Source organism: Necator americanus, chromosome IV (assembly GCF_031761385.1).
Source record: "Necator americanus strain Aroian chromosome IV, whole genome shotgun sequence".
Taxonomy (NCBI): domain Eukaryota; kingdom Metazoa; phylum Nematoda; class Chromadorea; order Rhabditida; family Ancylostomatidae; genus Necator; species Necator americanus.
Window position 1 is genome coordinate 10,719,082 of NC_087374.1, and position 27,980 is coordinate 10,747,061.

General features: G+C 42.2%; 1 protein-coding gene across 2 annotated transcripts; it reads right to left on the reverse strand.

Moving 5' to 3' along the window:
• Window positions 1–27,972, reverse strand: RB195_000888 (uncharacterized protein; the record flags this gene model as incomplete). Of its 2 annotated transcripts, none has more annotated exons than XM_064197433.1 (17): window positions 1–135; window positions 205–344; window positions 461–769; window positions 3,277–3,406; window positions 3,558–3,688; window positions 3,791–3,935; window positions 4,004–4,137; window positions 5,599–5,773; window positions 5,935–6,065; window positions 6,332–6,429; window positions 8,441–8,594; window positions 8,892–9,053; window positions 10,703–10,844; window positions 18,155–18,267; window positions 18,327–18,426; window positions 26,068–26,179; window positions 27,803–27,972. In XM_064197433.1, the coding sequence occupies 17 exons, from the start codon at window positions 27,970–27,972 to the stop codon at window positions 1–3; spliced, it is 2,481 nt and encodes an 826-aa protein (XP_064053314.1). The 2 variants fall into 2 exon arrangements, with proteins under 2 accessions (XP_064053314.1, XP_064053315.1); XM_064197434.1 differs by lacking the exons at window positions 26,068–26,179; window positions 27,803–27,972 and adding exons at window positions 21,404–21,467; window positions 21,643–21,737.
• Window positions 27,973–27,980: the final 8 nt, after the last annotated feature.

Below are 27,980 nucleotides of genomic sequence, written 5' to 3' on the forward strand. Positions count from 1 at the left end.
TTAGTGAGCACCTGCGTTCTTATTTATTGCTTTTATGGCATGCGCCCATTTAGACTTTGTCTCAACCGCTGTAAAAGTGGGAAACCGGAAATCAACTACTTCTTCCAGCCATACTCGACGATCTTCATCTTGATCCTGAACATTTACATAAAGAAAAGTTCAATCTAGTTATTTAACTACAACTTCTGTGAAAAAATGACTTACCTTGTACAGGGCCTTCAAGTTGTCTTTAAAAAGAATGCGCGCCAGTGATCGTGCATATGTTTCCACGTCCTTCTTACTGGCTTCAAAACACTCGATTTCTTCTTCTTCTGACACAAACGGATAGGAGGTGTAGGGTTCCGCTAAACAGATAATGTGATGTTAATTTGAGCAATCGTGAAATACTGCCCTAAGAAAAAATTAATTCTCTACCAAAAAGCAATTTAAACTTAAGCAGTCACAAAAGAAACGAACTCACGTCTGTTCTTGGCACGAGCACTGATACGACTACTTTCTCGTTCTCTTTTTGGCATATCTTCTTTAACGAGACTAGAACCTGCTTCTTCCGTCCTTTCCTTTTCCGCATTTTTACGAACCATAATATTTGGTTTAATGTCACCATCTTCTTTTCCTTGATCTCTCTTTTTCTTCGAATCTTTGTCTTTCGCTTGGTCCTTCTTTTCCGTTGGTTTTGCGCTGCTGTTATGTTCTTTCTTTGAAGGTTTTGTGCTGTTGGTTAGTTCAGAGTGTTTCGCATTTGCCGTGGTAATGTGTCCTACGGATGGTTCTGAAATGTAGAAATACAGTTTACAGCGTGCAGCTCCTAGAGGGGAACAACTCTCCTCTCTACCTCCCTCATCCCCACTCTGGCACGCACGCACACTTTCTTTCTTTCGCTTCCTCTCTTTATCCGTTCCAAACCAGTTTGTTCAAAAATTACAACTTAAACTTCTGGAGCCGGGGTTTAAGATAACCCTCAAACCCCGGCTCCAGAACCATCTGGATGGTCCTGAGGCGAAATAAATCTTTGTTGAGGCTTAGCTCAGGATTAATTTTTAAAAAAGCCAGAATCTCCCCAAATTGTATTTTTTTTCTCCGGTCTGGGTAAAATTCTAAAAAGTAAGAAGGACAATTTTCTTTAAGATAACCCAACCAACTCAGCATGTCCCATGTTCACTTACTTATTTGACTTAAACGGCGGGCGGGTGTTACACCTAACGCGGGTATCCGGATCTTCGCAGGGGTGTGTCGTCCTCGAACATATCCGAGCCCATCCCGTTTGATCTTCACCTAGAGTTCCATAGAATCTACCCATCCGTCGCTATTCCACAAGCGGCAGAATTTCACGTCTCGAGTGAACTGCTTGTCAACACCAAGTGTCCTCAGATGTTCCTTCACCACCTATGTCCAGAATTTTTTACGACCAGGGGACCTTTTCGAATTAGGATCTGGAAGCATCTTCAGAGCAATTTAGGCAAGACGATCAAACGGTCTCCTCATGACGTGACCAAAGAAGCGAAGACAGTTTTCTATGACTCCTATTCCAGAAGGCCGAGCAAAAGGTTTTCCACGTGTCATCCGCCGGTACACCATGTCCACTTTCGAGTAATATTCTTTTTTATGGCATACCAACGGCAAAAGTAGCCCAGCTGTCATATAAACACCTTTCTCTTCACGTAGTCAATCTTTTTGATCACTGCCGACGGCGCTGCCCAAGTCTTCGATCCGTGCATCATGATATGGCGAATTGCGGATAGGCATACTTGCAGCTTGACTTCGTTGGCGATGAGGGTCGACTACAGGCACTTGATCAATGAGTTGAGTGCCGAATTAGCTTTAGCGCATCTTTGCTGAATATCTCTCTCGTAGCTGTCATCGTTTTTCAGCATACAGCCCAAATAACAGAACTCATCCACGAGTTCGACAGGTAGTCCGTCCACCCTGATTCCCGTTGACGGCCTCGATGGAACCGACATCTGCCTGCATTTATCAGGGCGGAGTTGCATTCCGTGAGTTGCAGCTAATTTCGATACAAGGTTAACAACATGTTATAGCTTCGCGCTGCTAGAAGCAAATATTACTATATCGTCGGCGTACTCGAGACCAAGCGACGCGCAGAAGGTGCTAAAAAGACATCGGCGAGACACTGCTCAACTGTTCTTTGCATTGTGTTATCGAAGGCAAAGTTGAACAGAAAGGGTCCCGCCGCGGCCGCTTGTCTCACTCCAGTTTCCACTTCGAACGCTGTAGTACATCCAGCTGGTGTTTGGATCGCAGCTGTTGTTCTTCTATTCATGTCGTTTATTAGATGTTACGTGTTATTCTGATGAATCTATCGAGAACACGAAGAGCTTTTCTAACTTCGCATTCTGGCTCAGTGACCGTTCGCCAGTGTGTTGGCTATGCGATTGGAGACCACAATCACGGGCGATCATGAAAAAAAAAACAAAGAAAAATCAAGAAAAAAACTTAATTAGAAGGGGTTCACATTTCTTTCTAAACGTTTGCGGCATAGCGATCCAAAAGCCACTTTTCGGGTTTGACAAGCCGAACTTTTCGTTGAGAGAGCGTACAAAGCAACTCTAGTGATGAAAGCTATTGAAGCAAAAATGAAATTAATTTTAAATTTCAATTTCCAATTGAGGGCTCTATAATAGATCACTTTCCCGTAGATCTCACAGAAAAAATAGAAAGTATTCTCCTCGTTTTCTCTTTGTAGTCCATCTCATTGATTCACGTAACTAACAGTAGTGACCTACAAAACTACATCATGAATAAACTTTTAGGAAGAAAAATATGCACCGCAGAACTGAAGTTTCTCAAGACGCGATCATGCTTACATTTGCTTTTCTTTTACACTTACATGCGTCTTCGATTGGAGCAACGCAGAGGGAAGGAATGGGTGGGTGTCAAGGGGAAAAAATGCGTGTATCTCGTCGAAGGCATTCAGCGTCAACTGTACTTCTTTCGTAGTGTGATACTGCATCACAATATTCACGCTCAACAAGAAATACAGCGCGACTGGTATGTGACCATACTAAATCAAATATGAACATGACCTGCTCAAATAGAGCGCTTTAAGTTGGGATGAGTTAGCAGTCTGTTGACAACAAATACCACAACGTGTTGTATTACATTCGTACAAAGATTCTGCACCGCTCGCTTTCTACAGGAACACAACTTCAAAATTCTTTCTCAAAAATCCTTCGGTATACTACAGGTAGCTCGATTAAACGGCATAGAAATCACTATCGCACCACTCCTACTATCATACCGTTAATCAGTAGTGCTTACTGTCGGTTTTGTTCCTGTTAATAGCCGTTGTACACGATTTCCATTTCGCTATTTGATGTAGCTTATCAGGTGTTGGGAAACGACGGTCTAAAATGTCATGCAACCAATTTCGCTTTCCGAGATCCTGTTCCTAAAATGACGACCCTTACATTGAGATTGAACCCGGGACTAATAAGAAGAACTATCGTACGAAATAAAAGATGAGTCAAAGAAACAACTGAATTAACATTTTCGTCATTAGATTATTTATGTACCATTTATAGATTATTTTAAATACGCACCTTGAAGAACAAATGTGGTGTGTCTGGAAACAGTAGTTTGGCCATTGCTTCAGCGTATACATAAGGAACACCATTAGCGTCTTGATAGCATTTCTCCTCTACCTCTTTTGGAAAATATGGATATTCTTCCTCTGAAATCTTTAGTCGAATCCCGAACAAAAGATTACACTTGCCACGACAGTCGCTAGCATGATATGCTTACATTATTACCAGAAAGAAAAATGAAAGCTGACCTTTGCCATCTTTACCGACAATTTTAGTTCTGTTTCGGTTGCAAGCAGCTGCGCAAATCTTCCATCTCTGATCCCTCTTTGCCTTATCATTGAGGAAGAACCTCCGATCTACGCATTCACGAAGCCAGTCTTTCATTTTCGGATCCTGAAAAGTAACTGAACGAACGAATAGAGGAGCTTGAGGAGTTTACCAATGAAAGAACTACAAGCTACCTGCTCCTTGAAGAATTTGTCCCAAGACCCTTCAAAAAGCTTCAATGACATCAATTCTGCATACTTCACTGGATCTCTATTTGCCTTGCGGTAGCATTCGTTCTCATATTCGGCACTAACGTACGTACATTCAACTGAAATCAAAATTTGCTATTATCATTGGAAGGAATCCCCTTATATTTGCTAAGTCATACCGGATTGAGGCAGAATAATCGAATTAAAGGGAAACTCGAAATTTAGAAGCTAGACAAATCGTTCACGGTTAGTGGTCGTACACATTCCCACAGTTCTAACTGGTTTACCATCGTTCCGAAGACATGGGGCTATATTCTCCCTCCTACGATAGTGACTTTACATTGTTGCAATCTTATAGCAGCAAATGCCCAAAGCGACAGTTGAAAGAGAAATTACAAAGACTAAAACAGTCGAACTGCTACTCTCTTGACCATTACAATTTTGCAAAATCGAATCTTTTCTTTGGTTTCTTCTCTGAATTCATGAAAAGATTTATTGTTGGGAACCCTTGCAATGGTTCGGTGTTCGTTTACCTTCACTCAGTAAAACATACCACTTATATAAGCAAAATACTACCAGAAAATACCTTGTACCAGAAAATCACAACAATATTTAGGTTTGTACCTCGTTTTGTACCTCATCCACTTTCGATGCAATCAGTGTCCAGGCTTACTTGCCTGGTGAAAAACCAGCACTAGTGCCCATTAGAAATTTATTGTTACTATATCTTTAGATCGAAACACCAAGTGCTGAAGTGTGAACAAATTTATTACTAAGTTTCTAAAAAAATACCCTAAGCTTGTCGAAAATCGCGCTGAAACAGGAAAACAACAGTATTTACTTGCTGATCGCAGCTGGTTCCGACAGTCAACAAGTCTCCTCAATGGCTAGACAGCGATCATTACAAGCAGCTTGTCAACGAAACCAAGGTAGTTGGAAAATCTGAGTGGAAAACATAGAGGTTGGAGTGTAGATTACGAATATGGGCGTGCTCCGGCTCAAGTTCCTAGGGGTGTGTAAAAATGCACCACCATGGTCTACGCGCCGCATCCATGTGCAAGGTCGCAAATCAGTGAGGTCTCTCCAGCAACTTATTCAGATAAAACTAATGAATAGGCTACTAAGGGAGCCGGACCTTGTACAAGGATGGCGCGTTTTAGTGGACCTCATAGGAACGCCGTTCCAACGTCAATTTTCAGTACCATTAAGGTTGTCAACTCTGCGGGCAGCCTAGGGAAAACTGAGCGGAAACCGCGCTCATTTTTGTAATCTACACCCGGACTCTATATTTTTACACATATTTCCCAACTAATTCAGTTTCGTGATGCGCTGTCCTTGAACTAGGTAGGTAACTAGGTCTAGGTAACCATCGGCACCGATAGAGAAAATAATTACAGCCTTCGTGAAAAAAAAGAATATATACTGTAGGAAACATCCAAAGAAATCTCTATCGTGATAACATTACTTCGAAGGAATTTAAACCAAGCTTTCGATTTCTTCACGTAACATTTTTACACATTATCAAGCGAAACAAAGCAACCTCCTTTGCAGAACATATAGTTTTAATGTGGATTGTTTACCTTGCTTACGCTTTCCCTTCTCTCCATCTGGAGCACCGCGTTCGGATATCCGCATATTCTTGTTAATTGCCTGCGAACAGTTCTTCCACTTCAGAAGCTGAGCATTTCTATCATGAGAGGGGAAACGGAAGTCTACCGCTTCATGAATCCACTGTCTTTTGGACTGATCTTGATCCTGAATGTTATAAGGTTGCTACAGTTATTAATTGTGACCTAAACAACTAGAAACAATCATAATTCTTGTTGAAAGTATAATTCCATTAAATGAAGTAAGAAATAAAGATTAATGACCAGGAAAACAAACAAGTATAAGCAAAAAAACCCTCAATAAGTCACCTTGAAGTAAAGGTCAAGAGTGTCAGCAAATAGCACTTTAGCCAAATTCTGCGCGTATGCTGAAGCTGACATGTTCGACTGCAGTAGAATGCGCTGCTCCTCCTCTTGAGAAATGTATGGGTAACGCATTACTAAAAAATATCTAATTCCCACTAATAAAGAATCATTTCATGTATTTTTCAAATCATGAACATCTTGTGCCCCGACTACTCTTTAACCATACAACTAAACACTCAATGACATGAGAATTATAATTTGTTATTTTAGAGTCGACATAGGGCATATGCGACGAACCATTGACTTTAACGCTCCATAGTTTTACTATAATCTCCTCAGAAAAGAGTCATTTGATCATAATTCCCAGATGATGCAAAAGTGCCTCACTGAGAACACCCACCTTTACCGGCACGACCTACATGCCCGGACGATCCAGTAACAGCTCCTTCTTCCGCCCAGTCTTCGTCATCGTCATAGCGTGAGCGCTTAGGGATGCGTCTGTAAGAAAACTACTCTTTCCAAATTTTCCCACTCAACATTTCTGAAATTATCAAGGTAAGAGAAGTTCCGAATAATATAAGCTATCAGAAGGCAGTCAAAGGATTGAAATAAGTTCAGGATAAGTACAGTAGAAAAGTGCGGTAGAAAGCGAGGCCAAGCAACTTTATTTCACAATGATTTCGTATCTTCGTTTACATCAATTTAATAAGGGTATACTGTGCATAGTAATAAATTTAAGTATAGTGGTAACACTCACTTCCCCTTTGTACAAGAATGACAAGCTAATTGATTGATGAAAACGGGAAGTCCTGCGCAAGTGTGATAAAAGCTCTTCTCATAACAAACAAACTGTTTTTAGAACTTCAACTGTGTTCGAACTCTTTAGGATAGACTATTTAACAAGTGACAAATTTCTTTGTGAAAAATCATGAAATACCTTATCTTGACCAGAACAAAGGCGATTAAGCAATATGATCTGATTAACCTTATAAAAAACGAGGTTTCTCTGTACGAATACGATATGTAAACACGCGCGTATTGCTCTTCCAAAATTCCACAGTCTATTTTACGTTTTGTAGTAATTTTCAAAATAATCACTTCGTAAAGGATAAGAACCGGGTCGATCACATTTTGAGTCAGAACATTTTCTTTTCATGAATAAGTTTCTCTTTTCTGCCTCTTCTTCTTTGAAACAAGAACAGATTGGCTGTACTCGAAAGCATTGCATGGAAAAATAAAGTTGCCTCTGTGAAATTATGAATAAGAGGTAAGATGACACAGATGCAGCTCTTTCGATGCAAGTCCTGAAATCAGTCAAGACAAATGGATTGGTGGAGGTTCCATCTGCACTCGGCCTTGCTAACATCTCAATGCGTTTCGAAGTTGTTAAATTTTTGGAATTGAGTCCCATAAATAGCTGGGTCAGGGCGGGTGTGGCGCAGTCGGTTAGAGGTTCGTTGTAGCCACACAGTCGAGGATGAAAGGCTTGGTTTGCACCAGGTCGAAACCGCCCTAGTGCAAACCAAGCCTTTCATCCCTCTGGGGTCGATAAATTGGCACCAGACTTGTTTGGGAGGATAAAACATTGACTTGATCATCGGCTGGCCCCCGCAGGTCATTGTATAGGCCAACACGCGTCCCAAAACCTCAACGATTACGAATTCCAGTAAAACGCGTTGACGCATCCCAAGTGGATTGATACGCCAGTGACTTTATCCTTTATCCTTTAATAGCTAGGCTGACGTTAGAGGGGCGTAACACAATATAATATCGTTATTTTATGTTACGTTACCACCGGTAGAGTGTGAGGGGAACCGAGGAAAGAGTAAGAAGAATGTGACGTATGAGCGCATAAGCAGGGCTGGCGTTTCTTGCGATGCCGCAAGCAGTAATGTGCCTGCCTCGGTGGGTCCGTTATATCAAAGACGCATAAGCAAGCGCTGACGAAAAGCAGTGTTGTGGAGAAGTGCTGAAGCAGAGAAAAGTGAGATGCGATTTCTATGACCAATCAGTTTCGGTCATCAGGTATACTTCAGTACAGTACGGTAATCACAAGTTGCACGCGATCGTTTCACTTACACTCCTCCAAAAACTCTATTGCCACTTTTCTATAAAGGACCAATGAAGAAATGTAATGAAGTGCAACCTCCACACATCCCTTTCACTCCAAGTTCTTATCGTGTGGGCGCATATGTAGGTCCGGGAGCTTCTAGAACTCATTTGTTGCGTCAAGCACACTCAGTCACCTACTTTTTCGATCTTTTCATTATTATGTGCACTTGCACTCAAATATTTAAGATGCAATCACAATTGCAAAGTGGTCATCGGCTGATTCATCTTTTGTGTTTTATGTCTTTTATGTGCGTCTTAGATTTGATACGACTAGATAATACAGATCGAAACTGTAGACTAACATATATAACCCAAAAGTTAGAGTAAGCTGATCTGGCCACTAACATTTCATAAAAAATAAGTGTTCTCTCAAAAAGAAAATGCGAAGCGATGGTACCTTTCTTTTTCCTTCTCAGCGTAGGTTCCTCGTCGTTTTCTGTTCTCTGCTAAACGATCGAAATGACTGAATAATTCACTTGGTTTAACGATCCTACTCGATATTCGACGCAGAAATTTCGAGCCCAGCTTGCGCGTTAAGGCTCGACTGTGATCTGCAAAACGTTTTGTTTTAAACACACTAAACGATAGGTGAAAGTCACAACGGAACAAAACAAATTTGATCCGTAAAAATTCAAGAAGAATTTTTTGTCGCTATCAATACTAGTAATATGTTATTTCCTAAAGTAGCGTTGAGTTTTACATAAAGGTGCTAGTACCAATGTTTGTCAGTTCGATGGTGCATTTTCGCGTGCAACAAGTGCAATAGAGGTTCCTAGTTTTCTCTGATATACGAACAACTGCCGATGCGTCTCGGTTACTACGGCAAACATAAGTAGCAGGGACTATACCTTCACCGTCATCGGTTATTGAGCCATCTGGTCCAGTACCAAAATATTGGACGTACAACTGTTGAAACATATCCTTTCGATTCTTAAGATGTGCTATGTCCAGGTCTGTTTCGCGTATTATGCTCATTAACACCTCGCGGAAGAACTCCATGTTGACCTCATCTAAAACAATTCACTGCTCAGTAACAATAACAAAGGTTTTTGAGTGAATTGTGAATCAGCTTACAACAGCATAATTCAACAGAAAGAAGACCCAATATGATGTGAGGAGCTAACTCATCCAATAGGTGTCTCTATTGTAACAATGCTGCCTATCTAACCGAACCAAATGCATCAAAGTGTTTGCGAGCTATATGTGCAATTGAACTGTTAATAATTGATCCGTAATGAGACATTAATCCCACAGAAAAACAACAATCATATCGAAAGATAGAGTCATTTACACGTGTCTTTGTATAAACCATTTGTTCTCATCTAAAACAATGTATTGTATCAAAATTTGAACCACAATAAATGGTGATTAAGAAAACCGAACTTTTGTTTCCTTTTACCATATACCTTATGAACACCAACACTTCAAATGACTTCAACAAGTTCCACCTCATGATTGGTGTACAGAAACTAATTTATATTGCTCCTACATCTGTTCAGAGCAGAAAAACACAACATATCGATCATTTCGCAAAAACGATCAGCATTAATGAAATATATTGAACGACACGAACTGTAAAAATGTAGTTATCATTGAACGAATAAATGGAGCATCCACGCCAAAAGCATCTGTCTACCCTTGTTGTCATAGGTTTTAACAAAATGAAGTATATGTAGCGTAAATGTCATTAACAGACATACGAGAATCAATACAGAACTAGGAAGTCGCTGTCGAAGTAAAGAAGAGCTAACACAATGACCAGCTACAAAACTAAATTTTCTTAGAAATATGATCGATACCAAGTTCTTCACTTTCGTTTTTTTTTAAATATTCCTGTATATAGTTAGTGACCCTTTCAACTCTACAACATGAACAAAATCTACCTCAGTATTCGGGTTCTTTGACGGACGCATTTATAAAAGAGAACATGAAACTGATGGCATGATGCAGAATTTGTACATGAATGCCTTGCGAAATGCTGTGTTATAGGTCTGAATTTCCTACCTCTTGTTGGCACACACTCTTTTGTTAGTCACATCGAAAGTGTGTCGATAAGAAAGGACAGATCAATGCTTCCGCGCATGGACTAAGCCCATTTCACAGTTTGCAGCGACAGAGGGTTTTGAAAAAATCCCCTAGTGTGAGGGCTTTCACATCAAATTACGTAAAGGTTTCATTCATATTACAGAGTGTGTTTAATGCTATCATCTTCAAACACTGTTCTTGTAACATAAAACTAGCCAAGAAAGGCAACAAACAACTGACGACTCTACAAATACATGAGTAAAAGTAAGACACACCCTCTAATATACATGAAGGCTTGAAACTGAAACTGGTGAAAGGTTCTCAGAACTGCTCGAATTCGGCGCACAAAAAACGGATGCAATCAGAACTTGCAAGAGGCACAGCATCTAGAAATCGTTTGGCGCAGTGGTTTCACACTAGCTCGTCCATGGTTACCGCTTTTCTACCCTTCGTCAGATGGGAGAACGACAAAACTGTGAACTTTGTGCCGCTGTATATGTTTGTAGGAAATTGACTAAGTTTATCATTTTGAATAAAAGCTCCTTAAAAAAAAGGAACAAAGGAAATATTTGGATTATACGGGATTCTTCTGATACCGATCAGGACAGTTATGAAGTTAGGAAGTACCACCGACCTAAACCATCAGCGCCATCCTTGCCTTCTTCATATGCCGGTTCAGTCGGAGAAGAAGTATCTGAATGCTCCACTGAGTATTCCGACATTGCATCGCCTTTTGCATCGAACACAATCCTTGCCATTCCACAGTCACCATGAGACTGAAAATGAGAAGAAACTATCAAGCATAGAGGAGAAGCGTGGACACATAAACAACACGACTTTATAAAATGTAATACATCTGCATTACACACCTAGATCATTTACGTCCCCCTCTTATAGACCATGTATGAACACCACTACGGGGTAGCCGTCACTCGCAAATTCATAAAAGGCGTCAGTTCGCGACGTTTTGACGTTGCATATCAATATAGTCACAATGTTAGATAGTTAGCTCATAGTGCGATCTTCACCCCTCCAACTACTACTAGCATAGTCATAGTCTTATTTTTGAGCGTTAAGCCGTTTCCAGTGCTTTGCCTCAACGTGCCGCCCTATATGATTAAGGAAGAAAAGGAAAAAATGCAAACCCCCTGCGGCAATCGGCGCCAGGAGTGTGCTAGCACACTTTTTGTCGTGCGCAAGCTCCCGCGCTGGTTTGCGAGGTCGACAATGAATGCCAGTCGCTCCAGTCATTGCCGCGCGTCAAATCAAACACGAATCAAGTTGGTTCTTCGTGTGTTACTTCAGCCTAGCCCCTGGAAACGTGCAAACTGGACAGGCTTCTTTTTGACTGGATGCAACGAAACTCTTGACTTATTGTTTCCATCAATTTGAACATTGAACATTGTTATAACCTTTATTTATCTACAGGACACTCTCTCATAGTTACATTTTGAGGTCGAGATGTTGAGCAAAACCTAAGGCTATTCTCATAGTTTCCTTTCCAGACGGACCGCGTGCTAGAAGTCAAACGCAACACATCACCGTGTTTGATGCGCTGCAAAAGCGGTAAAAAAAATGTGCGAGCTGAGCATGTAGTTTGCCTCAGAGAGAGCTTGCCTTTCCGGGTTGCCGCTTTTCCACTGTTTATCATGTTATCATATGGCGTGGAGCAACAATATAATGAAAGTCCCCAAACACGACATCATCTGAGTTCCGTTCACGCTTAGATCGCACGTGTACTAAATAACAATGGAATTAAAACAGTGATTCAACCAAATATTACTGACGCAAACTGTAAAAATACTTGAAGGTTCCTACCCATGTGTTGAAGAGGAAATCGAACAAAAAGGAAAAATAAACCCCAGCAGTCGCTAAAAGTAGACAAACGCTGGAACACAATACCAGCAGATTTAAAATGGTTTGCAGCTGTTCTTTAGCTAGCTAGAAGCAAGATTGCTAACGGCGATTTTTGTCGCCTAACGCTTCGGCGTAGTCGCTTTCTACAGAGACTGGAAGGTCACATGAAATGGATCGATCCTCCCAAACACTTCGTTCCAACCATCATTAGACTCTAAAGAAGACAACAACGCAGAAACATTAGCCGTGAAGATAAAAGCCGACAACAATCTTGGTCCTGCACTCCATTTGAGGCTGGAAGAAAGGAATCGCAATGCCAAGATTCAAGTAAAGTCGAAGTTCCGCTCACCGTCCCAGGTGGTAAAAATGATTTGGAAAATTTATACCGGTGCATCTCTCAGCAACGTTGCTCTATTACCACCGCAACCAGCTGTAGATTACAGCTGCTGCGTTCCGAGTAGCCGTCGACGCCTTGGGATAGACAATATCACCGAACGATCTCCGGGATTGACACAAGCAACTAACACTCCATATGCAAACAAGCAATATATACCTGAATGAAGAGTGCTCGTGCTGGCACTACTGCACTTCACTGTTAGCGACGTATTTGAACCTCTAAGCATTGGAAACAGCAGCGAAATACAAAGCTACTCCTACAGCTAGTGGCCTTCCCGTTTGCTTCTCTATGATTGTTGACACAATAATGGCAAGTGTTTTCTTCGGGAAGTACAAAAATGGCTGTGGTCAACTTTGTTTCACAGTTCATAGCTGCAATAAATCGGACCGTAAAGATCACCCTCGAAAACCACCCACTTCTCCTACACAATTTTACTTCCATTGGGTGACTTTGATTGTGACGTTACAAGAATTTTACTGTGATAAAAATTGTCATAGTTGACACTTGAACGTGGACTTGAAGCACAAGCAATATATTTCTTCGTAGACAATCTAGAACAGTGCTACAGTCATGTCAAAGCGTCATTAACGACAGTTGCGGAAGCGGCTCTGCTCGAAGCGGAGCGATGGAGCAGTTGGGATTAAGAGGGGACCGTTGCGAACAGAAGCAATGAGGGGCGCTAGCAAGTGTCCCACCTCAACCGTGACCACTACGCTTTTCCGCACCGCGTCAAACGCAGCCGGTTACAACGCAAGTGCAACGAGCTTCAGGTCGTCTCGTCTCCACAATAATCTATGCAGGTGAAATTCACGGGAACGTTGTGTTCCCATTCTCTTATACATTTCCCTTTGCAAATCTTTGTATTAGAAACATTGGCGTTCAACAGTCCATGCCGGACGCGTCTTTGATTGGATTGCGTCACCATGTTCCTCTGACCAGACTATATATCGGCTTGGATGAGGGAAAATGTGCCACCTGCAGTGCCAGTGGCGCCGTTCGCTCTCCACTTGAAGTTAGCTCTGCGTCGAAGAGTGGATGAATTCTAGGATTTCACCAAGAATAGAAATCTTTGACTTGATGGAAGCTCAGTTCACCACGCGAAGTGACGGCCCTAGAGATCCACATGCATTTTCCAACAACGGCGCTAACAATTCTTCGACACTTCCAATAACTACATAGGCACCTGCTGGGCACCTCACTGGTGACCTGCTGGTGACTATTCTGGACTGGACCTGCTTGCTTGCAAAAGCTTCTCAGCTGTAGAACCCAGTGCTGAGAACGGAGAAGTATCTGTAAAAGTCATAGAGCCACTTTACACACTCAAACACGCGCGGGTGTCAAGTATACTTTAATTATAATCGCTCGAAGTAGACTCCAATCGGAATCGCGCAACCAATCTATGAATCCATAATAATGCATCCTTTATTTGTCTTTTTTTTTTGAAAGACAAAAAGAAATGAATCAAGTAGTTCGGATCTGTTCCATTGTTACACACGAACGGAGTAGGTTCCAACTCAGTGAGCCAAGCTACTTAGGACTCACTTTACCTCGCAAAAAAGTCATGTACAAAACTTTGTCCCATTCAAAAGAGCCAACTTCGTCGAGATAACTCATTAGACAACAGAAAATATCTGCAAATAAGCATACAGCAGCAGTGCGGGTAAACATAAGTAGGTAGTAGAACTCATTACAATGTAGCTGAAGCATACTTTCGTCGTATGAACTCGCATAATTAGAGATCTCGCCAATGATATTATAGTATACATTTATATATTAGAATGGCTGGAGTTAAAAAAGTGCCAGAAAGGAGGAAGCACAGCCAAGGTTTAAAGCATAAGAAGCACCCTGATGATACCCGTCCCACATTAATAATGCTAGCTGTAGATGCTTAATGTACTTAATATAGTTGATAATAATAATAACTAGGATAATTGACGGAGTAAACCATCACCAAAGTCATAACCCATCTAATTAAATAGATGTTAGATAAAAAAATTTGATTAGTGATGCTACACTGCGGGTCCGTTTTCCAGACGCTCGTAAATGATAACGGGCGTGCACAGTCGGGTCTAAACGACACAATCTCGTTCAGATGCGTAAGCGACTGCGCTCGAAGCAACGCGGTGGAGCTAGCGGTTCGAAATGAGGCGCTAGCTCCACTCACCTCTGCACTTTGAAAGGAGCTAGTCCCATTTCGACTGCAACCGCCGGCGCCGCTTATACAGCTGCACCGAGCTGCAGGTCGTTCTGGCCCGAGTGTGCCTTTCAGTCGGATTGCGGGTGTTGGAGGACAGCGGAACTGCCCGCATTCTTCTTCGGTTATAAAGTGGCACTGTGGAAAGCAAGAGTGCAACCGAACCTGTTTCTTATGTTTCTCCCTTTTTCTGGATTACCATAAGAAATTGAGCGCAATTATGTCCGTAATCCTAAGCAACACCCCTACAACAATATCTTCATAGAAAGGTCTCAGCATCAATCTCGTGATACGCCGTCCTTAATGACGATTGCCATGGACACAATTCATCCTTTAGCGCTGCCGTCTGTAAGCTCCCGTATATACCTCATAGCTCCACGCCGAACTTTTTCATTAGCGTCTACGCGCAACGGTTCTCAGGTACACAGCAAATCTGGCAAGCAATTGTACAGTGGGACAAGACAATGATCTTCGTGCTGCGTTCCGTCGTCGCACGTCTGCGTCGTCTTCATTGAAGGTCCGCTCCTTGACACCTCAACGTTGACGTAGATAATGTGCTTTATTGACTTGACCGTATGGTATGATGCGCGACAACATCAGTAGCTAAATCAAATGTCAGCCGAATGGCCAAGCAAAGTCGTTAATCTCACTTCTTACTTGGTTTTTTCGCTGGAACCTATTTACTAGTACTATAACTAACAAGAACACAACAACAACAAATTCAATCTCGTACATTATCTAGAAGCAAGTACTTCAACGATAAGCTGAAGGTGGCAAGGGGTAGCAAAGCTGGAAACAATCGCTATGATGGACAGAATTTTGTGCGCTCCATAGCGACAGTCGCAGAGTAAGGATTGGAGACCGGCAGTCACTCCTCGATCCGGCTCGACGTCGGCGTTTTATCTCTGTGTCAGTGCATACTGGGGATCAAGCTGGTATCTGTCTGGTAACTAAGATCAGTGTTTTCACCAACAGATACGAGAAACCGTGAAGAAGGCAAGAAATACAGTTTATGACACCTTGCTTTCTCGCTAAAATTTCTATGAGGGCGTCTACATACAACTTTGCCAGGTGACCGCAACGCTTCTGTCCCAACACCCTCACTTTCACTGCTTGGTGTAGCCGGGTCAAACTGACCTGAAGCTCGGACTCGCAGAAGCCGAGTGAAGCTTTGAGAGGCCCCTTTCGATCACAATCACCAGCTCCACGGCGCTTATGCAGCCGCTTATGCACGCACAGAGCTTCAGGACTTTTTGATCCCAATACATATCCCCTCTTCCTTTTGTTTTCCCCGCTTTAATCATCATCCAGGCGATGATAACGGCTGGGGACTATGACAGAGGTTATGATTGCTTTCTCAAATACCTTGCTAACTTTAAATCAGCAGCCGCCATCAGATTTCCGCTATCAAATTTGTGTATTTTCCGACCCTCTTTAGAAGTAGCCACAGCCATGAGACAGTGTTCAGAGTTGAATACTTGTTCCTTAGCGACGAAGAGCAAAACTGTTCACTTTTCATGAATAGAATTCAAATTGTCATCATTTCACAGTTGCTGCCAGAGATATCATGCTCCCTTTATATCTTCTCCTTGTATGTATATGGGTTTTGGAAAAGTTGTGCCATATAACAGTAGAGGTTGCATAGCTCGTAGGTTCCCAAAGCGTACACCCAAATTTCTAATCTTGATAAGTGCAAGCAGACCCATCGCGAGCTGGTGGCAATCAGACTCGTATACACGACCTCGGCATCATTAATCTAGCTCCAGCCAGTGAACTGTTGCGTAAAAGAACACGACTGCCTCCTTTGCAATCAAAATGTATTGAAACATCAAGTGATCGTTGAATGTTTTCATTGCCGTGCTTGATTTCTACGACTCATACATTACACTCTCACATTCATGCATTACTGCGGTATGAAGAGCAGTGGTTCTCAATACAGGGATGTTTATCTCCGAATGAGTGAAAGAGGTGTCGGAGGTGTTCCAAATCTCTAAGCGCGTCCGACTTCAATTCAGAATCGTAAAGAACTATCGATTGCGCTGACTTAGCGGCGACCTCATGCCATTGCGTTTCACCTGTTCCAAAGGGATAAAATTTGCATAACAAAATATAACAATTTATCTTTTGTCGCACAGTGCCTCAGAAACACTTCCTTATATTTTTGTGTACCAATATCGCTTCAATGATATGTAATACTGGTTGTCTGTAAAGGTACCCGTCACGGGCACAACTGACTTGAGCACGGCACACACCAATGCCACGTTTAGTTATTTTATCATTCGGGAAGTGAGTCACGAGGCGAGATTATACGAAATGGAGGTATAACCCAGCATGAGGGGAAAACCGTAGTTAGTACACATCTTAGCCGGCTTCCCCGAGGTAGGCCAGCATTGGCTAAACTTTTTTTTCTTCTGGAGCATACTGCTAAGTTTTCTATTCCCTACACAAACTAGCTGATATTACTCAGTACAACTTATCCTTTGGGGGCAGCACGTAGCGAAATTAAAGGTGTCGGGATTCCTTCACGAATACTATGTGTTAGGAATGTGGTTCTCGATTTTTGATCACGCACAAGTCCTCCTAATTATCCAGAAGAACGGCGTGGGAAAAGGGCTCGTTGCATTGGATCCCTTAAACGACATCTAACAATGGTCCACATCTGAGAGAGCATGTGTATGCGTCGCTTCCACCAGCAAGCGGGAGAGGCAGCTTCGGCACCCTCTTGACTGTTCGCGCGCTCGCAGACGTGGCACGTTATTGGGTGCCTCTTAAGGGAGAAGGTACAACAAGATCTTATACCACTTTTTCACGGATAACAATGGAGAATTAAGAGTGCGCCCATGAAATAAAAAACGGTAAAATAGACGATAAAATAGAACCAATATCGCAAGAATTCGTGAACAACATCCCTAACCATTCTTGAGGAATAGATACAGTTCGTCAATCCTCTCATTTTCGTGTTGCTCTATTGTTAAGATTTGTTGGGATGCATCGCTGAGTATTACATAACGGTCCTCCTTTTTTCACTTGAGGTCACTCAGTTCTTTTAATTACAGAAGAAATAGTACACGGTTACCCTAACAACCAAACCAAAGCGTATTAGATTCTAGGAATATAACATTCAGTAGTGCAATAACCACCAGCGCTCTGAAGACCTTTGACGTGTTGTTGAATACATTTCAGGGCAATTACAGCGTCGGTACTGACCTCGCGGAAACCTCTTCCGACACCCTCACCATATAATAGCATTGCGTGCATTTAAACTATTGGGTCTGCTCTTTAGCACTGGGAAGCGCATGCAGCCACCACTTCATTACTTCAACAGGCAACATGAAGAACCTAGTGCACAATGTGGTCGCATAAACGAAGCGGTAGCCCTGTTACTAGGTATAAACGTATTTAGAGCACGCATATCCTTGGCTAGAAGCAAATTTTTGGATCACAGTCTAACGTTTCCGTTGCCCAAGGACAATTCTATCCCCACTTTTTCATGCATTGTTTCAACTGTACTTTCTCAATGAATTTTAACCTCCTCAGCTGCACAAAATTCCAAGTAATGGTACGTGAAGAACCTTTTTTTCTACAGGAACCATGAAACCCAGGTATTTTGTCGTTTCAAAAGAATGTCATCTGCATACCTTGGAGCTACTTTGCTGTGCAGTACGGTATTCGCAAGCTGCTTCAGCTTCTTCAACTGTTTTGCAGAACTGGAGTAGAGTTAAGTCCTTTCCGTCCTGATCTAGCGTCATTCCTGAAATTTTGTATGGACGTGAAGAAAAACCTGTCAAATTCCACCGCTGAATGTAATACCTTCATCAGCTTCTTCGAGAAGATTCTTATCCGAAACCACCGTATACTTCATTGTTGAGCCGTCGAAGGCGACGGCAGCTTGTGGATTCAACATTGGTTCCTGTAAGGTTCTTCCATAAAATACTTATGGAATGTTCACAACACGATAATAATCGTGAAGAGCGCAATGTTCTCAGTCTTCTAATTCAACATCTCCTTGTTGAGGCGGTATAGAGGCTTTTGTTCCTTTAGGGTAACCGGCACGACCGTAACACAATGTTGATTGGAGCGCGAAACATAACGGAAGAACTGTATAGTTGGATCAAAACTACATGAAGCAAGGAGAGTTGCGTAAGCGGCTGCGCTCGAAGCGGCGCGATGGAGAGTAGCGGTTCTGATCGTGTAAGGATCGCCATGGTCCCACCTCGATTCCAACCGCTGTATTCACCGCACCGCTTCCAGCGCAGCCGCTTACGCAACTGCACTGTGCTTCATGTCGACCGTAAAGGATGCAAAGACGCGCGGGTTGCAGCGTTGCGGTCGCCCAGATAAACAAGTGCCTGCCGGAAGGAGGTGCGATTCAGCCGTATAACTGAATGGGAGAGGATATGCAGATAAAAGATAGACTTTCTCACACTATTTATCCCTAACCACATTACCATCTCAGATATTCTGCTAATCGAAAGCAATGGAAAGCAATTTTTCTAGAAATTGGGGAAAATTTAAGTTAAATTACAGAACATGCACAACTCCATGATTTGTGAACATCAAAACTAAGTCAACTTGGTCCACTAACCGTTAGTTACACCTCAAAATCACTAAACCCTACAAAAGCAAGCTGTCACCGGACGAACCGTCGTTAACGTGGGTGAAGATCTAATTTTAAGCCTCTGTCACATCACCTATAAACAATTGAAGAAGAAATTGAAGCGATCAGATTTGCTATACACGTACACACACATGCTGAATAAATAGAGATGAACTGTAATTCCATGAGCTCAGGTTTTTCAAGCACGTGAATGAAGGAGTGTGAATGTTTTGTATTTCATTTAAATTTTGTCGAATATAGTGCAAGAGGAATGAGACTCTCAATCGGTGACCTTCCCTGACAACAGCTCTGAGATTTATTCTCGGCTGATCTCACATTAGACATTTACCACCTCATCTTTGGTAACCACAGGAGAGAGGTAATAATAGACCTATGGAAACAAATCGATTACAAGTATCAGTCTTTTCTTATAGTTACACACGGATTTTTCTCATATAAACTAAATAGCTGTAAATAATAGAAATGAACACTATTAGTGAGACAATTGGACCATCTCCAGATTCTACTATGAGGTCAAAAATTGCAGAGAGCACGCAACCGCTGGCAAGTATGAGAAAGTACGGTAGAAACAGTTTATATTGAGGATTTCTGGCCGCAGATGTCAACATGTAGAGAATTTTGAGGTGATGATTTTTGGAAAAAAGTGAGGATCATTATGAGCAGAATTTCAGAGAGAACAGTCAATGCAAAGGGACAACAAAAGTTGGAGAAGGATTTGTTGTTGTTCCAAGGACATTTGCAAAGAAGACTAAAAAAGAAACTTTTTGCCATATGCTAGAGGCTAATCATGAACCATATCCACTTTTGTGTACGACGTAAGGGTGAACAATGAGAGTTCAAATGTCAGAAATCCTAAATGTGACACGGCAGAGCACCACATGTCCCAGTTCTCTTAGAGGATTCCATTAAGAGATGATGCTATAAGTAAAATGGATGAGGACTACATGAGTATCCAAAGGTTCATCACTGTCCAGATTTACGACGTAGGAGCGTCTATAGATCGACTAGTGGTCCTAAAACTACTGTGAAAGGCGAGTGAGCTTCCACAGCTTCTCCCCGTAACAGAATCGTCCTGAGAATGTTGCGTAAAAGTCCGCCGATACCATCGGTGTAGAAACTACTACTAAAAGGTTGCTTATTTCGTTGAAGTCGACATATGAGAAGTTTGCGCGAAATTATTCAGTAGGGGAACTAAAAGATCTATTCGGAACTGCTGGGGTAAGAAGAACATGGCGGCTGAGAGGAGATGAAGGCGCTAATTACACACCATGGTCTTGCACCCGCTGTTTCTTTTCCGCTCTGCTAACGAAGAAGATTTCACGATGATGCGATGAGAGCAGAATCTAGGATTTGAGTTCAGAATGGTAGTGATGCATTGTAGGTGACGCCCTATCCCATTACCACTGAGCACTAAGAGCATAACGAAGCCTGTCACATAGCGGCATTGCCAGTCTCACAACGCTAATGAAGGGGCTAGGATTTTGCCGGGGTTGTCCAGCTATACACCAGTTTGATAGTTAGAATGATCCTATCTCAAGATGTCACTGCAAAGTGGAAAATCAATGCCTGTCATTGGAGGCAGCCGATGGGAAGAGCAGTTACGTCGGCGCAGTAGGCGCTAAAGGATTTAGTCACTTCCTCCACCAAACTCTTGCAAAGCGGCACTCAATCTTGGTGATGACCGACGAAGTCTGTGTAGACAGCGTCGTCAACATCGAAGAAAAATCCGGTACGCAGCGAATCACGTGACGGTACAACATCAAACGAGTAACTGACGCACAGTAGAACACAACTACCGGCTACGGTCTCTTCAGAATTCTGAAGATAGAACAACAAGCGCATAAGTCAACGCTATCCTTCCAGAAGAGACAGTTTTGCTGAAACATAGCTGCTTTGAAGTTTCGCGAAGGAGACGGGCGGAATGTCAACAAAACCTACGGCGGACGCAGTTGAAACATAAGAATCGAGCAAAATCCCTGGAAACCAGGAATAACCGCAGCATATAGAACCTCAGTTCTACAAATTGAGGATGTTAGGAGTTCGATTCGAAGTAAGTAATGCAGATTAAAGCTGAAGACGACCGAGTGGAAGGTGGTGGGGACGGCGGCGGTGGTGGTGGTTATCGCGGGGCCGCCGGAAAATCGATACCCATGAAGCACCGCCCATCGGGCCCACCGCCACCGCAGCAGCACCACTACCGCCAACGGACCATCACCGTCGAAAATCAGATCTATGGATTGATTGATCACCCCCTAAGTTCGAATAGTACCTGAGACACTTCCACAGGATCTGTAGGTGTAACTCGTATAGCGATATGCTGAGAACAGGTAGTTCTGCAAAGATGTCTGGTTGGAGCACCAACCAGCCGAAGAGCTCAGTCTCGGTCGAGAGAGAAGATCATAGAGCTCGGGTCAAGAAGCCGGAGCAACCTATGCGATTCATCTCGAATTCAGCAGCAGTTGGAAACTGTGAGGATGTGTCAAGTCGCTGTTTCGTGAGAACAATAACCCTCGATGGCGTATATGTGCATGCAGAGCACGTGTCGTGGAGGAGATCCCGGCGTGAAGCGCGCTGCTGTGGAACTTTTTGACAGCGTTCTTCATCCGCTCTTCTTCTCAAACAAAACATGCCCCTTCCACCACTCGCACCTGCGCCAGTTAGCCAACACTTTATTCGCTAGATATGATTTGAGTATTCGTTGGGCACTTGCTAGGGGTGGAGGGCTTCAATACGGCTAGCATGAGCCAGCGCAAAATGGCATTCGCATCATGTACGTTCAGCTGGTTCCATCTTTTAGCATGGAACTGTAAACTTCTGAGTATGAGGGTCAATTTAGCGAATCATGTGCACTAGTAGGTGTACACCTGATGCACTTAATGGTTGAAATAAGTGTCATGTCGTTTCTGCTGAATTGCTCACCCCATGAACGTTACTTCTCCGAATACTTCAATCCTAAAATGAAGGCCATCCGAGAAAGAGGGAGCATTCGATGTGGCTCAACAAGAATCCAGACCTTCAGCTATACTAAAATTTTCTGGCATAGACATCTTGATGTTGAAAATCAACAAGAGTTCCTTAGAAACAAGGTGTTATGTGAATTTCGTTCCTTACATCACAGAGTTGTGCGACGCAACTATCAGTGAACCGAATTGCCTAAGTAAATGATTTCATGGAGTTTAGCAGAGTTTTCTGCACAATCTTGGCCACAACTCTTTGCTCATAACAAAATTACAGCCACTATTCATTAGGTCCCAAGAGTATTGATACTGAAAGTGAAAATCGATCGAATGCCACCTGCAGTTTCTGGCTTGGTTGACTCGTTCTTTTGTCTCACTAAGAAGTGTGCACTCAAATCGTTTACGACACATCCATAGAAGCCGACAAAGATGAGACGGTGGATGGTTCCCTTCTGAAGCAGACCTTATCTCAATATTTAGAAAAAGAATAGAGGAAAATTGCTGAGGAGCTGTTTCATCCGTTTGGGATGCGGTAACGCATTCCACATCAATTCAGAATCCTACAGGTTTATGAACGCATATACAACCTATAAAATGACTTTCTGAGGATATTCCTATGTACGAACTCATTCTTTTTCCCTCCAGATAAGTTTGGTGCCAATTTATCGACCCCGAAGGGATGAAAGGCTTGGCTGGCTTTGAGCGGCGTCCAGCCGTCGACCGGAACAGAACAGCACCGGAGCCTCGAGGCACTTTACACCCGCCTATTTCAACACTACACTCTACAAAATTGTATGATAAGCAGTTATACTCTTAGGAACGTGGTGGGACTTAAGCTTAAGTTCTCAGTTACCGTAGAAACTGCCTCATTCTTTGCTCCTGAATAAATGTTTTATGCTTTGCGATACCCCAAGCTAATTGAAAAATTGATGGTTGTTTCCATGTTTCTCTTCTTCAAGTTGTAAACAAGTTCGGAATGATCTAAAGTTCAACGCTTATTCTCCTACATATTAATTTTTGTTATTTATCGACATGTTCGTGGGAATTTCCTGCAGAAGTCAAGAAAAATGAAGAATTCTCCTCTGAGCATCGTAGAGTAAGTAGTCTACGCGGACAATTATTCATTGATCTGAAAGCGCAACTGCCAGGATGTGCTCTGAATGTTGTCCTTCTCGTTCTTTTGTTATCCAGCACAACATGTTCGTAGTGAGCTCCTTTGAAACAGTCCCAGTACTAGAATGATTAATATTAGGACGTCTTGTAGTGCGCGTTTATGCTGGGAGATACTGTGCCTGTCAGCTAAGGTTACGGTTCTTTGTAATTTCGCGCACACATGGATTAATTGACGAATATTCGAGACCATTAGGTCCTAGTACTACTGAATACAACTTTTGCATCAAAAAAGCAGCAATAAATCGATGAAGGTGATGGTGGGACTGGAATTGATGAATTAGTCTTTGATTTCGCTCATCACACGTTAATCACGAGACGAGTTGAGGGATCAGATGAGGTCAACATGCGCATCCCGTACCTTTCCCAAACATTCCCTTATCCATAGGTTTCACTATTTTTCCCACTATTTACGATTTTCTGAACTGAAAAGAGGCTATGCATGGCTCAACTTTCTCAATTTTTTCAGCTAGAAGGGTGAACTGAAGCACTGAGGAGAGTAAAACGAAATTCTTGAATGATTATTCAATTCTGATTATTAAAATTGAATTAAGTTGATTTATTTGTGTATTGCATTGTATTTGTGTATTCCGCCCTAGACAATGAAAAAAATACCTGACGTGAATATGGTGTGTAAACTTGAACTAAAAATTTTGAAAATATCTCTTTTATAATCTGGACCATCTTTCTGCAAGAAGAGAAATTTTTCTGATGTACAATCTCCCGGAAGACTGCTATTTTAATGGATGTGTATGTTAGTGTTCCGTGACAGTGTCAGGGTTTTAAGTGATAAGCGGGTGCTGTATGAGAGAGTTGACGACATCATCGAATTCTTTCTTTTGTTGTAAATTGCTGGACCACATACGTGTTGTCAACAATTGACGCACGAATTTTTTTTGTCCCAAGTACTTTGCGCAATCTCAGTTTCTATTTCTTATTTATTTTATTTCTTTGAAATGGAGCCCATATCCTGAAGTATAAATTGCCTACTATGCAAGATATTTCTTAATACAATATTTAATATAACAATATATTTCCTAGTCTAATATGATGTATAATATATATAATATAATATGTATATATGCTCCATATATTAATCCTATATAATAATTATTATCCTATTAATTATATATAATCCTAATAATTTATCAATAATTTGTTAATACTAACTAGTATTAATATAAGTGAAGTATAACTCAAGAAATCCCACAGTTCAGTGAGTCACTGGGACATTGAGAGGAACACCGAGGGGCATTTTTCAATCAGCCCTTTCCACGAATCCACTGGTTATTATAGGCTTCTTCGCATACGATTGGATTAGGCTCGAAGGCCTTTAGACTTTATTAGAAGCGTAGTTTCGCGATTTTGTGAAGTATGTCCACAAGAACTGAGAAAATTACAACTCGAAGTATTTGCAAAGTTCTCAAATTACTATACCTTCACGGGATTATCTTTGAATAAAACTCACATATTGACATCGCCTGATAATTGTATCGAATATAATTTAGTCACGATGCAGCGGTGGATGATTTCACTGCTCGGAATTTTGAGATGAACTCTGAGATTTCACATCAGTGACTAGTATCGTGGTTGCATTACTGCGAAGGAAAGTTACAAACTCTTTGAAGGCAGCGTGTCCAGAAACTGACGCAGCCGGGAAGTCTGCGAGAAAATATAGAGCTCGGGCATAGATCACGAGTATGTTCGTTGCCCCGCCGAATTCTCCCTAATCGTCAAAAAAAAGCGACGAGAACGTAGTTTGTCCCTACGAGGTACGTGAAAAAGCTCCACTTTTGTGCACGCGCCGCGTTCACGAGCGAGCGGTTGAGGATCAATGGAGTCTCCTCACTACTCGCTGAGAGAACCAGAGGATCTACAAGGAGTACCTCTTAGGAACAAACGCTGTTTCCATTCAGTTTCTCAGTATAATTAGGGAGAATTGAGTGGGGCCACACTCTCGCTCGCAATCTACTAGCCGAACTCCAGATTTCACCACAGGTTTCTCAACTACGTCATTTCCATAATACCCTGCCTTCAAATCGTAACTCATAAATTTCAACGTCGTGCAACGGAGGCGAATTTATGCGTGGCCAAAAGGGCCCAGTTGTTGAAAACAACACTAATTTTTCATGCTTGATGAGTTCAGCGACGACTTGATTTCAAAATGTCCAAAATAATAAAAAATAAATAATAATAAATAATAGTCAGTGACTTTGGTAGACGACGTTCACGCTAAGAAACCAAAAAAAAAACCTTGCCATGTTCAGTTATATGTCATAATTAAAGTACTAGATATGTCCACGCAGTCAGGATAAGATTCATGTGTGTCAGTCTAATTATATTCTACTTTCATTCATTGCCTGTACAATCTATGAAGCAGTTAAACATTAAGTTAAGCATTAAATGAAAATCGTCGCAAAAATCCTCCAGAGGACTGTTCGATCCTTTTACGATGGTATATCGTCTGCGAGAGCCTTGCATCATCCAACAAGCAAGAAGTATCCCTTTTGGGTCCTCAGCATCCAATAGAGTTATCTCCGTAGCCTCTAAAGGAAACACAAAGAAGATACTTGGTTGATTCAAAATGTAAACAAGATGTTTGTTAAACACTCGCCTCCTTTCACCTACATATCCACTAGTTTGCAAAAGCGTACACATCTTAGCGAACTGCACAAAGTTTCACACTTCCCTTATTCACTCCCTTTTTCTCGACGTATTATTTTTGTTTCTTAGAATATCGTTAACGTCCTGAAGGCTCTCTAAAAGATCTATTCTGAGAGCTATCTTGGCTGCAATCAGTTGCAACCTTCAACGTTTCGGCATGTTCTCCACTGCCAGTGTAAAGTTCCAGGCAAAGCGGCGTCGAGTAGTTCTCTAAACAAATCGCATGGTCGTATTTCATTGGTCCATAGAGAATCCTAAATGGAAAAAGGGGAAAGAGTTTTAGCTTGAAAAATCTCTGCTCGTAACAACCCACATGCATATAAAGTAACGTAAAGTAACAAGGAATCTCAGTGAAAGCAATAAATTAGTACCAACAAGTGAGCAGAAATCAACAACGAAAACTGGTTCTATAAACCAACTTGCAAAATAGAAAAAAAGGGCAAAGGTAGTGGCTGCCGGAAACATTGTGAAGGATCGGTAAGAAACCGTTAACTGGAATAGGCTCGGAGTTACCGCTTACTAGTTCTCGAAAATTCGTCAAGTGTCCTTTTCACGCATCCTCGTGTACTTTTTCTGATCCTCTTCTCATGATCTTTTTCTGATCATATTCCTTTCATGTGAATTTCACTCGGTGTTATGGAAGTACGCCTTAAAGGCAGGGCAGCGTATTACGATTTTGCCGTGGTGCGGAACCCACGGCGAAAACATAAAATTCTAGTAGTATAGTAGGGTCAAAACGACATGAAACTTCTTTCGAGGCGCTTCGGTGGAGCGTAGTGGCTAGGAGCGTGGTGAAATCCTTGCTGGCATCACCCATCGCTGCAGTTTGGGACGGTCCCAACTCGGTTTCAATTGCTGCCTCAGCCGCGCCGTTTGGAGCGCGTACGCAAATGCACCGCAACTGACTCGACTATAGATTGCAGAATCCAGCTTGGTTCTTCATACTGTTCCCTAATCGTCGTAAAAAACGAAGTGGGGACCGGAAGCTTTAATCCCTGAGAGGTAGGTTAGAACGCGCTTCTGTGTATACGTTCCTTCAGCAACCTATTCATTTTTTCTACCTGAATAGGCTGCCGAGTCGACCTTCTTATTCTTCGACCGCTCGCTCGTGGACGCGGCGCGTGCGCAATGGAGGCGCGTTGCAACTGAAATCGTGGTAAAAAATGAGCAGTGTTTACGACGATTAGGGAAAGATGAGCGGAACCATCCTGGATTCCGCAATCTATTACCCGAACTGTATACCTTCGCTGTGGGTTCCGCACCACGTCAAAATCATGATACGCTGCCTTCAAATACAAATAAATAGATCGAGTCTTAGTCTACGCTTTGCAATTTCTCCGACAAAAACTTTGTTTTTCAAAAGCTTCTTCCTGGAGAATTCTAGGAAAATCCTTCCCAAGCGACTTCGAGCGAGCGAACGACGAGTTATATATTATCGCAGCGACTTTAAGTAGGCACATCTAACTTGCAGGCGATTGCCAGAATGTAATTATAGGCGTGGAATTCAATTTCCATCGAATTTAGGTCATAGCATCTAATGAAGAAGTAAAACATTAAATATTAAGTTTCTTCTCGGTATGTATGATTCGAGAAGATTAGATAGGCTGAACTAAGGATCTTTACAAAACAACACATCATATTAACACTGAGAACAGAGCCACCATTTTTTCTTTGCAGCCCAATCTAAAATTATCAAAATTTCACTGTGTTGAACAATTTCTACACGACAAAAAGAGATGCACGATTCCATATGTCATGAAACATTTTTTCTGGACACTATTGTGAAGATGTGTGATGTTGTCGAGCCAAAGCCACGTGAGGTTCCGTGGAATTGCAGAGGCGGATATAGTGGAGTCAGAACGGCATGAAGCACGTACGCGGCTCCCTCGTGGCGCTTCGGTGGAGCGTGGCCCGGCACTATCCATCGCTGCGGTGGTCCCAACTCAGTCCCAACTGCTGCCTCAACAGCGCCGTTTCGAGCGCGTACGCAAATGCACCGCAACTGCACTCGCGACTTATGTCGTCTTGTCCCAACCATCGCTACCATCACCCTTT